The 12,304-nt window shown below is 52.6% G+C and overlaps 1 protein-coding gene and 1 long non-coding RNA gene across 2 annotated transcripts in view; both read left to right on the plus strand.

The window, feature by feature from the left end:
- LOC144173804 (uncharacterized) overlaps nucleotides 1-5,271 on the plus strand; it is a 50,835-nt gene extending 45,564 nt beyond the window's left edge. Inside the window, exon 5 of the mRNA XM_077702094.1 lies at nucleotides 5,156-5,271. Within this exon, the coding sequence (XP_077558220.1) occupies nucleotides 5,156-5,271 (116 nt within the window). The remainder of the gene's footprint in view (nucleotides 1-5,155) is intronic.
- Nucleotides 5,272-10,403: 5,132 nt separating this feature from the next.
- LOC144164267 (uncharacterized) lies at nucleotides 10,404-11,458 on the plus strand. The gene is made up of 3 exons (XR_013321125.1): nucleotides 10,404-10,512; nucleotides 10,656-10,913; nucleotides 11,234-11,458. It is a non-coding gene; the product is annotated as an uncharacterized LOC144164267 (long non-coding RNA).
- The last annotated feature ends 846 nt before the right edge of the window (nucleotides 11,459-12,304 follow it).

Consider the following 12,304-nt stretch of genomic DNA (forward strand, 5'->3'; position numbering starts at 1 on the left):
CACCTGAGCCTCCGCTTCCGGGTTAAAAGGTCACAAGCAAGCACTGCAAGCGGAAGCCTCCTCCTGCGCCCTGCCCGCTAGCAAGTCTATGAATTTGGCAAACAATTCTTCCAAACACTGTGCACGTTGTACGCTCAGCGTTTCCAACATGCAGCAGTGAAAGGCAAACCCCTACCGGGTTGGCAACTGCTGCCCAGCCTATGTTCCCACATACCTACAAAGCTAGAACAACACAAACAAAAGCACGGAGACCTGCCTCGTAATTCAGAATTTCCACAAGACTCGCAAGCGGCCTGCCGTAATTTTCAAAAGGGCCGTATCTCAGCGATGGCACTTGATCTACTACATAAGCCTTCAAAAGCACGGAAAACTCCACTGGACATTTATGTCATTTGGACACCAGGTCACGAGTCCTTAGAGGGTAATGAAGCGGCAGATACCGCAGCCCGAGGCCACTCACACCGGGCTTCAACCCTCATAGGCACTCACCACACTGCCGACAACCACCCGTCCATCCCCAAGCGCAGCAGAGACATATTAGAGCACTACAGGTTATCAAGAAGACGATACCCGCCACCCCACCCGAAGCTAACCAAAGAAGAAGCCACACAATTCCGGAGACTGCAGACAAATTCATTTCCGCACGCCACACAGCTGTCCAAAATACACCCCACGCTCTTCAGCTACGACTGCAACTTCTGCTCTGGGACGCCCAACACCCTGTACCACATGGTGTGGGAGTGTAAAGGCGTCACCGAACTACCTGAAGTCATCGCACCGACACAGGAGCAGTGGGAGGTCCTGCTGAGTAGCGATGTCCTGGAAAACCAGCGTGGCCTGGTGACCAGGGCCATTCGAGCTGCAGCTGGCCATGGCATCCCGGACTAGGGACGCCACCCACCATGGATGACCGACAACCATCCCGCGCTCCTTTCTTCCCGTTCAATGGGAGCAAAAAACGTTTTTTTCCTCCTCCACAAGACGCAGGATCGAGCTCAAGCAGAAGTCCGTGTTTGAAATCATGGTCTTGCGCTTCTGATACGGTGCCTTCAGCAGGCTGAAAGTAAAAGGACAAGGGGGAATGAAGACAGACCACTCGGGGTGTACATTGCCCTTAAAGAATTCAAAAGATTGAATAGTTGGAAAGACCTTCACTCAAATAAGTGAGGAAAACAGAGAATAGGTGTGCGACGCACCAGCTATTTCCCCACACTGAACTTACCACATATTAAGGACAGCTCGTGGCGATTAGCTGAGGCCAACAAAATCCAACACAAGTTTAACAGGCGTGCAGAACGGCCTATTTGAACTTGAGCATATTCTTTTTATAGCAGTAAGAATGGTGGGGTAAACAATGGGGTAAACAATGGGGTAAACAATGGGGTAAACAATGGAACAATGGAAGTGCGGCACTTGGCCGGCTGACACTGCCTAACACAGCCGTCGGGCTTGCCTGACACAAGACTCACCAGCTGGCAACAGGTGGTGCGGCCACTTACATGGTCCTGTTTGTTGAGCCATACCTGATGTTTCAAGAAACCATTTCTATTAATCATAACAGAAATATAGCAGATATACAAGTCCGCTCTACAGCAGAGTGCAAACAGCAGTCCTCAAGCTGTAGTGCTGAGCCATCTAGGCAGGTAACCAAGGTAAAGAAACCAAGGTCTGTCCAGCAGCAGCCCTTACGTCTAAGGGACCCGCCCTGAATATGTGACTGATAACTGAAACTTTTCAAACCATAGTGCCTTTCATACCCACGCCCCCATTTATTTTTAGTGGGCGGCGGATGTAGTGGGCGGAGGATTTAGTGGGCGGAGGATTTAGTGGGCGGAGGATGTAGGCCTGTTGGGCGGTGAGGGAAGGGTTGGGGGGTTGGGGGGGGGGGAGCGGGTATTGCCGTCGGGAGTTAGTGTGGTGGGAGAGGATGGAGTTGTACTTGGGGTCGAGAGGTGTCAGGGCTGCTCTGTCGGGGGGTGGGGGAGTTAGTTGGTCGAGGTTAGGCGAGGGAAGTGTCCGGGTGTGTGCACCGGCCAGGCCGGAGTGGCCGGGTGTCCAAACAATGGAAAGGTCAATGTCTTCAGGGAGGCGTTGAAGGTGGTGAATGGCTGCTGGTGGGGCTAGGTCGGCTTGGTAGAGGCGGCATCCTTGCTGCGAGTCGGTTATTATGGTCAGGTAGGGTTGGTGGCAGTGGGTCAGGGCAGCGTGGGCGATGGCGAGGGACTCGGCGTTGAGCGTGGGGATGTGGCAGTAGGAGGCCGCGGTGGGGGGGGGGGGGGGGCGGCCCTCGTTGTTGACGACTGCGATGGTGGTGCTGTGGCGGGTGGAGGACTCGGGTATGTCGGTATGGCGGGTGTTGGGATCCGTGCCGTAGCGTTTTTTGATGAATCGGACGCGGGCATTGCGACGGCCTTGGTTGTAGAAGGGGTGCATATGCTTGGGGACGGGAGGGACGTGGATGCGTTGATGAACGGAGAGGGGGTTATGCAAATAAAATTATCGCAATTTTCATCTCTCACTCAAACAAGACGGTGTTCTGCTAAATTATAACAGCACACGTCAACAAGAACTTAGTTATACGCTAGACATCGTAAAATGTTTCGGATATTCGCTCGCTTTTAATTTCCGAATCATACACGCTAAAAGGGAGCCGATCTACACAGCAATGTCTCACGCAAGATGACATGACCTGCTGACGGCGAGTTAAAATCGGCAGCAGCTACTTCGGTCATGTAGTGAATGGTATCCTTAAAGATAGGCGGCCACGGCGGCTTTATTACTGCAAAGCAGTATATGACGCGTTTTTTCCTCCCGATATAAGCCAGATCTACCTAACCGGAATTTGAGAAACAAGCGAAAGTTTGTTGCCGGACCTAAATACAGCGCCGTCAAAGCTATTATACGATATATTTTACGTGTCACCTAGGGGAAGTTTACGGCAACAAGTAATTGAAAAAAATGCCGTGAATTTGAGCAATATTGGGGTGATAAATTAGGATTTGGCACGTATTGAATTAAAACACTCAAATTCATTCGGCATTCTTGTGAAAACATTATTTAAAGTAACTTTCAAGCATGGTGCGATTGAGGTTTGGTGCAAAAACCAATATAAATATGCAACAGCGCTTCAAGAACAGTAGAACTATACATGGACAGCAGGTGAGTCTTCTTAGCACCATTAGCACCTCTTTTCTAATCCTTCCCTAGGATATTGTTTTGGGCCAGCCTGAAGGCATTCACGAAGTAAGCAAGCTCTACTCCATTGCTTTGCCATGAATTTCCAAAACGCTTCACAAGAAGACTTCTCTTCTATTATGCTGCACGTTAATGAAGTGGTTCGTACTCCCAGAAGGGGGGGGGGGGAGGAGATTTGCCAGGGCTTGTAAGCGGCGGCAATTTAGTGAAGCACTAGAATGGTAAAGATGTGAGTAAAAAAATAAATACAACCAGAGTTATGTCGTAGGAACGGGTGAAATGAAATGAAATCATTGTTTCACATCTTTCAGTTTCATTTCGTTCACTTCTTCTTCCGTTCACTTGGGTGTTCACATTTAGGGTCAGGTGTTTCGCCGATCTCCTAATTACCGTCTGAATTCAAAACAAGCCAGCTTCGTAAAGCAAAACAAAAACTTACACCCACGAAATAATCTGAACCTCAATCCTAAAGCAAACTCCCATTGGGCAAATGGATTTGGCTCATTTTGATCCGTCAAACAGCAGGATATGGCTCATCTTCTATACGTACTACGATCTGCGTACGCATTTTTAAGGGACCATCTCAACTATTTTTTAGCCACGTCCTTTTTAGGCGAAAGTTGCAGAGTTTTTCTCGTCACTGCAGTGTTATCCGACTCAGTTTCGGTTTCTGGATCCGGCTCCTTTCAAAAAAAAAAAAAAAACGCCTAATATGACATGCGCATTGTGCTGGCTGGAAATTTAAGCGCGGAAGTCTCGCTGCCTAATGCGACAGGTCGCATTAAGCCGCGAGACTTCCACGTTGAGGACAGCTGTCAGCTGTCCTCAATGGTCGAGGGATCTGGGTTGGTATGTTACATGGGTGTCGCTAAAAATGGCTCCGAAAAAAATGGTTCAGGAAAAAACGGTCCCGGCAGAAATGATCCACGAAAAAATAGTCCCAATGCCAAAGGAGGAAAAAATGGTCATGGATGACAAAGTTAAGCGGCGTATTTTGGCGAAGAAACAAGTGTCGCTCGCCTGCGCCGTCGAAGAAGCTACCGCCGCATTGGCCATCGTCAGGGAGGCCAGCCAGCCCCGACTAAACGCAACCGCGCCGAGCCAGTTCACCAGGGGATGGGCGGGGACGTTTAGGAGGACCAGGATGGCCTCGAAGAATGTGTTCCTCGGTTAGCTGCAGACACCAGTCAACGCAGGAATGCAGGACTGCGAGGCGGAGGTTGTGCCGGTTGTGGGGGCCCGTACGAGCGCGGTTTGTGTCGTTTCCGCGATGCCGAATGTCGAGGTTGCGGAAAAAGTGGGCACATAGCCAACGTCTGGCGGTCGCAAAGGAAACGTGACCACCGTGCAAATTTTGAGGCAAACTGCCGGACGTCTAACTGGAGGATCACTCCGCGTGCAAGTACCTCGTACTACGACAACCTCACTGAGTCCGTTATCCACGATGTGCCGCAGCCCGTGACAAAGAAGATCCACGTTGTTGTCGAAATGGAAGGTGTCGAATTCGAGATAATGGTGGACTTGGGATCCACGTTTTCGCTCACCTCCGGGCTAGGGCCAGGCAAATCTTCCCGAATGGGCGCATCCCAAAGTTGAAGCGACTCGACATCGTTATGGGAAACTGCATAGCAGTGCATCGGATGGCCACAGTTATGGTAAAATTCAGGGATTTTGCTGGCCCACACATAGAGAGAGAGAGAGAGAAACAGTGATGGATTGGAGAGTTTAGCTGCAATCCAAACAGGAGCTGGCTACTCCAGGCATTGGAGTATACAAAAGGTACCATACTTGCCCTAAGGAACCACAAGGCTAGAATAAGTACATTGAGACAGAAGCGGCTGAAAGATCGCATGCGCACTCAGTAACTGCTTGTTATGTATAGTACACAAGCACACACATATGAAACTTGTCATTGTCAAAGTGGTGCGCCAGTGCTTCCTCGGGCTGGTCTGGTTTCCAGCACTGGGAATTGAGATCCCAGGAGTGCATTGCATGAATGAGCCGACCACGGTATTTGACAAGCTGTTTCAGGAGTTTGCTGTTGTCTTTGACGGGGCCTGGGGTGCTACAAAATGACCACCGCTGAAGTTGGCCTGGCACCCTGAGGTGGTGCCCGTCCGTCTAAAAGCAAGAAGGGTGCCATTTGCACTTCGCCGGAAAATCGATGCAGAACTTCACAACCTGCTACAGCAGGGGGAGGTGCAGCCACAAAATTGCGCCGAGTGGGCAACCCCTATAGTCACACCATTGAAGGGAAATGGAGACATCCGCCTCGGCGCAGACTAGAAGTGTACGATTAATAAGTGTACCATTAACTAATCCTTGCACCATTGCTTTCCTCCTTTTCGACAAAGCCTGAACGCCGAGAAGTTATGGTCGAGGCAAGAGAGAGAGAGAGATAAAACTTTATTTGATCCATGCCATTCAGGTGGCGCTTGTAGCCGGTGGCATCCACCACTCACCGGCGACTGCCACAGCCCTATTGATGAACTGGACCTGAAGGTCCAGATCGGAGCTGCGGAGCGCGGCCAGCCAGTGCTCCTCAGAGGTGATAAGTGGGATGTATTTTGTGGGCATGCCCATATGATGTGAGAAAGGGTGGCGTGATCTCCGCACAGGCAACAGGCCGCGGTTGGATAGAGAGTTGGGTGTATGTGTGTCAGACGAGCTGGATCGGGGAAGGTATTTGTTTGTAGTAAACGCCAAATGTGCTCTCTGTGGTTATCCAATTGCTGGCCCGCCGGTGGGTAGATCCGGCGGGAGAGGCGGTAGTGTGTTGTGATGTCATGAAATGTGACCAGGCGATCCCTCGCAGACCGCGCCCCGTGATAGGAATAAAGGTTAGGCCCTGCCCGGATCGTGAGCCCTCGGGCGAGTTCGTGGGCCGTCTCATTCCCTTCGAGGCCGGAGTGCGCGGGTGCCCAAGTCAGGTATATTTTCTCGTCTGGGGATTTCGATCGAAATTTTTCTAGAATTTTGAGTGCCACTCGTGATAGTGGAAAAATTTTGAATTGCAGTCTTTCAATCGGAAATGATTGTCTGGGGGGTTGGATTTTGTATGATGGCTAAGGCTATGGCCGCCTCTTCCGCCGTTTCTGGGCGGGTGGCTCGTATGGTCGCCGAGTTAAGTAGTTTTTTGAAGAAGTCTGTTAACATCACAGCATTTTCAAAACAGTCAGACTATTTTCGGCATTCAGTTTGTACGCGTTCAATATTTCTCTGCAAGACCGCCACAAGCCAAGGGGGAAAGAAGCCATACAATTTTCACGGGCGATTTGTTACTGTGGGCACAAAATTCTTCATTGTAACAATTACGATTTGGCAAGCACTAAAGAAAAAAGACACTACGCAGCTCAAATCTCCGCACTCTTTTGAAAATGCACAACGTTCTTCTACCAGGACTTTAATTGCACTCGCCCTATTGGAGCTTCTCTCTGGCAAGATACGACGGCAGAGTTCGTCCTCAAAACTCTCAAATCGTAACTTTTGTATTTTTGTAGAACTCACCAATAACAGAGACAATTTGGGCAGTGAAATTGGGTGGTCGGGGGGAATTAGGCGCAGTATTCCGTGACTCGTTCCCGCCCGCTGAGAAGACGAGTCTTCGAAGACGACCCAATGAAGAGATGGGAAAAAAGGCGTGGCAAGAGAGAAGAAAGGGGAAAGGTGCGACGGCAATGGAGAGTCGTGCTGATGGCGTCGCCGTTTGGTGACAAGCAAAGGCAGCGGGCGGTGACGTGACAATAACCCTCGTAGTGTACTTCAGGCGCTTGAGGGGTGATGCTTGCTCTCCGAGTAGCCGCTCTTTGTTACAATCGGTCACGGGGAACAAACAGGCTGAGAAAGCCTCAAAGACAGGAGCCGCTGCGAAAGACGACTTCCAAGACGCGGTGGTGTTACGACGAGCCCTCCACTTCGACGGGATGCTGGGGTGAGCTCGGAGGGGAACATGTGTGTTGGGAGTAGGTGGGAGTTACGGCCGCACCGGGTGGCACAGGTGTACCGGTATGTTTTTTCTTTGCACGCTTGCGCCGCCGGTCGATGACCGCTACTTCGGCCTTGAGCTGCATGTACACTTTCCGCAGCTCGGTAAGCCGGTCCTTGAGGACTGCTATGCGCTTTTCGGCATCCAGGCTGTCGTCCAAGGGTAGGTCAAATTTGAACTTGGATGGTCGGTGGCAGCTGCCCTTGTTGGTGCTGCCCGGCATCGCCGCGGTGCAAGTGGTCATCGTCGATGTTGGCGTGCACGATCCGCTTTCGGCGGCGAACGACATCGCCACACAATTCCTACGGCTTCGTCTCGTGATGCGGCGCGCCTTACCTCTTGAGGCGACCGCTGAACGGAGGGTTTTTCGCGGTGCCTTCCTTGCCCGTTTTCCGTGCATCGGCATTGCCTCCTCGTCGTGCTTTGCCGGCCTCTTCACAGCCGACCGCTTGTGCCGCTGCGTTGAAGACGCGCAGTCCGGCATCCTTGAGGACGCCGAGTCATCCTTGCCACCAGCCTCGAATCCGCCCGCACCGTCCGCCGACCCCCGGCTGTTCTCCGAGTCCGCAGACATGGTGCTCTCTCCCTCGATGGCGGGATATGAATCACCCTCCAGTCGCGGCGAGCCGGCGAGCGGGGAGCCCGGCGAGTCATTCTCGGCACTTCCGCTGTCGTGCGTCGTCGTCGGAGGCGTGTTGTCGAGAACGCGCGCTGATGGATTGGACGTTGAAGGTCTAGCGGGAGCAGCCTCGGCAACGGAGGTGAAGATCTCCATTTTCGTCGGACCCTGCTGCTGCTGTTGATGATGATGGTGTGAGTGCTGGGGTTGGTGGTACTGCTGGTGGTGATGGCTGTAACTGGGTGCATGTGTTGGTGAGGCAGCTGTTACTGCTGCTGTGGTTCTTCGTTGTCCCCTTCCCTCTTGGGACTTGCCGGGACCTTTTGCTTACAGAGTAAGAAGAGCGAGTCCGCCGACTCTGCCTGTGCTTCCGTCGTCTTCATTTCCACTTCCTTGCCGCACATTTCGGCGAGCGTCGACATGTAGGGGGGAAACGGTGGCGAGGGGTGCGTGGCCTTGCGCTTGTCGCGCTTGATCTTCCCTGCAAACTTCCTCTCCACGTCGCCGCCACCGCCTCCCATTTTGCCCGAGTCTTCAGCAGCGACGGCTGCGGCTCCACTGACAATTTTAGCGGCTAACGTTTTTTGCTTGCCCTTCTTTGGACCTTCGGGGTATGACTTGTTTGACTTTTGCGTCTTCCGCTTGGCCTTCTTGAGAGATGCTTCCAAACTGTCTGCACCATCCGCGCCACTGGGAAGACACTTCAGCTTTTTCCGTTTCTCCACCACGTGTTGGTCACCGTCGACCTTGTGGCACTTCTTCATCCGCGGAGCCTTCGCGCCGTTCGCCGACAGCTGACCTGTCATCTTCTGGCCTTTCAACTTCACTTTGGCCACGAACTTCGACTTTCCCCCTTGAACATCTTCCGATTGATTGTCCGCTTTGTCGAGCCCTCGTCCTCCAGCGGGCCCACCTCGACTTCGGCAGCCGAGACAACCGTCTCGCTGCAAACCTGCGAGAATTCAACCGACTCGTCAACGCTCCCCACACCTTCCTCGTCTACCCTAAAGTTGCTTCCCTCGACGCTTAGCGACAGTGCTACTTTGGGTGGACGCAGACTCAGGCTCTTTCTTGACGAACTCAATGCGGTCTATGGCGCTCGGGACGGGCTCTCGATCGCAGCCATCGATGGGGCTGGTTGGTTGGTTGGAACCAAAAATCAGTGGCGCGTACCCACTCTGGGGGATTGGCCAAGTCAGATTGGGGAAACTGGTCCAGAATTCAAACTAAGGGTAAAATGGCCGGATGGTTGTCTCCACCTTCCTCTTCCTCCCGCTCCTCCTCGTCTTCATCCTTGCAGACGTCGAACTCAGACGCCGGAAGCGATCGTTCCGGCGCGAGCAGCGCGTCCCTCTTTGCACCATTTTTTGCCACCAGGGACGGTAGTAGAAGCCCGTCGCTGATGCTCGCAGCCGGAAATTCCTCCGGGTTGTCGTCGTTTTCGGCGGAGGTGGTGGCGGACACGCCGCCTCTTCCTCCACCGCCTCCAGAGCCCCTACCTCTTCCTTCTTCTCGCTGACCTCCTCGGCAGCAATCAAAAAGCCACTACAAAGCACAAGAGCCAAAAAGGAAAAGGTGTGCCAGCCACGTCGCAATGTTTCTCCTTCCCCGAAAGGCTCACCAAATGAAGTTGAAGGTTTTATGTAATGTGAGCCGTTCACAATGAGCCTTGAAGCTTTTTTCGTAGCTCTGGTGCCGGCTAAATTGTGCCAATGACCCAAGCGTTCTTTTTGCTACCACATCGATACGAAAAGAGGAAAAGCTCGAAATTGTTCATGAGAAATCCGTGCTCTTCTGTCCACATGAAGACAAAGTGTCGATTTTTTTCGCGGTATGTTATGCGTGAGCTGTGAAATAGATACCCTAGCTGTTGCGAACAGTGTGCTGCAAGAAGCTGATGGCAGTACGGCCTGCAAAGGGGCCATGACGGCTACGGAGTTTAATTATGTATTGTGCGTTCTAACACCGCGGCTGCAATCTGCAACGACGGCATTCGGAGACCCTGCCTTCAGCCCTAAGTACCCGGGGAAAGCTTCCTATAAAGGTAATCTGTTTATTGGGAACTTTGCTGCTGAGGAAATCAGCTGTATCAGCATCTTGTGAGTTATTCTCTCATGCGCATCGTCGTTTTTTTTTCAGGCGCTGTTTGCGCAGAGTGCAAGGCCGCATGAAAATGTCTCCAGAGGAGAAACTCCCGCACCTCACGAACGTGGCGGCAGGAAAAGTCGCAGCTGAACGATTGAAGGTTGAAAAACAAAAGGCTGCATGACTCTGAAACCGTGCTAGAGGCCTACATAAACAACTTGCAGTAACAGGGAGACCCTCTCACTGCAAAGACAGGGGGCTTCCACCCAAACAGCCCGATGCGACCGTTCGAGCTTTTAAAGGTTTTTTACAGTGCAACTGGCCAATGAGCAGTCCTGGTTCAATTTTTACATTTCATTTATTAGAATGGTGTAGGCCAGGCGCTTTACGGTGGGTTCTGCTTTACAGATATGGGTGCGCTCTGCTGCACATATATGGTGATGTCCTTCCATTGGCCAGTTGCACTGTAAAACACCTTTAAAAGCTCGAACGGTCGCATCGGGCTTTTTACTTCGCCAGAATGCCACCCCGAGTGCCGATAGAGGAGAGAAGGCTGATCGTCCGGCTTCACCACGAAGGTGTCCCTCAGCGTGAAATCTGCCGCCGCACCGGTAGGAGCCGAACATCGGTGAGCCGCATTCTTACAGCGTATAGAGATGAAGATGGGAGAATTTGTGATGCTCAGCGCAGTTGGCGGCCGAGGGTGACCACGTTGGCAGAGTATGAATGGATTGTTGCTGCCGCTGTTGTCGACCCATTTCTCAACTCCAGGGAGATCCGCGATGCTCTGGATCTCAGTTGCTGCTGCGACACAATCAGGAGCAGATTGCGAGAGGCGGGTCTCGTGAACTGCATTGCCGCTCAGAAACCGCACCTGTCAACGAAGCAGCGGGAGGAGCGACTGAACTTCGCCCGAGCTTTCGAGCAGTGGTCGGCAGAGGAGTGGCGGGAGGTGATTTTCACGGACGAGTCTACCTTCTGCACACGCTGGGACCAACAGCAGCGTGTGTGGCGTCCGTTGAACAGCAGGTATGAACTGGCACCCTTGCGGCTCACAGGAATCGCGGGTTAAGTTAGATTAACCTGTCAATAACCTATATGGATGGTTTGCAACGCGTCGTAGTCTGGAGAATGCAACCTCATTTTCCCCTTACCACCTGACTTGACATGGGTACAGCATTGACTACCATTTAAGTGTTTCATTCGCGCGTATTCCATATCAGTGTGGGTAAAATGTTAAATTTTGTGTAATTTAAGCCTCCATCTTTATTTCATTTCCGCAACGGAATGAGGACGCTCCACGCTTTTGGACCCGACAGTTGTTACTGCTTGCTCTCCCATACTCTCAGGTATAACCCCGCCTACACCCACAGCGTGCTCAGCAGCAGCCGCTGCTCGGTCAGTGTCTGGGGTGCCATCAGTCGGGACGGCCTGGGCCCACTCGTGCGGATCGAGGGCTCCTTCACCGGGGCGAGGTACTGTGAAGTCCTCACCGAGCACCTGATCCCGTACGTCCTGGACGGGCCGTTCCAGGATGGCTGCTACCTGCTCCAGCATGATAGGAGCCCCGTGCACAAAGCACGCAGTGTACGCGTGAGCGCACTCCTGGAGCGCTGTGGCGTGCCTCAGCTGCCATGGCCCCCTAACGGGGCTGATCTCAACCCCATCGAAAACATATGGGGACTGCTGAAGAAGACGCTTGCCTCACGACGCCTTTGCGGTGGCACAGCGGAGCAGCTGTGGCTCGCCGTGAAGGAAGAGTGGGAAGCGCTGCGCGGGCGTCCCGAGATAGTGGCGGCGCTGTACGACTCCATGCCCAGGCGAGTCGGCCAAGTCGTCGCTGTAGCCGGCAACTTTTCGCCCCACTGAGGACCGCTGAATGCCAGTACTTTCAGATTTCATGAATAAAGTTTCAGGAATATCTGATGTTTTGCGATTCGTCTTCGAAATCATTCATCCTGGCGGTACGCCTGTAAAGAAAATTCGTCACCGAAAGAATATCCTACTAGCTAATTAAATCGGTCTTCAGAGGTCTCCCTGTAAGTAGTATTAAACCCACGTCCGGACATGATGCCGAAAAGGCAATTTCGACACTATAACATCGCTCCGGCGTGGAAAAACGAACGTCACGGTAGCCTTCGGTACGGTGCATTGTGCCGTCTTATCCAAAATCCAGCGGCGGTGGACGCATCCTACAGGCACTGATAGGCAGCATGAGGCGAACATAAACCGCGTACAAAAAGCAGAGCGGGTTTTCGTTCCTTCCTAGCGCCGCGGTTTGTGGCCCTGCGGCCGTGCGCTGCAGCGCGACTGCGCCATGTGCTGGATTAAAGGCGAACGCTGCACTAGAAGTTTATCAAGCGTGGCAAGCACCCGCACGAGGGCGAGGGGAAGTTTGGCGTCAAGCGTGCCACTCTCGT

This window comes from Haemaphysalis longicornis, unplaced genomic scaffold (assembly GCF_048455015.1).
Source record: "Haemaphysalis longicornis isolate Haplotype H1 unplaced genomic scaffold, Haemaphysalis longicornis Haplotype H1 scaffold_1, whole genome shotgun sequence".
Classification (NCBI taxonomy): domain Eukaryota; kingdom Metazoa; phylum Arthropoda; class Arachnida; order Ixodida; family Ixodidae; genus Haemaphysalis; species Haemaphysalis longicornis.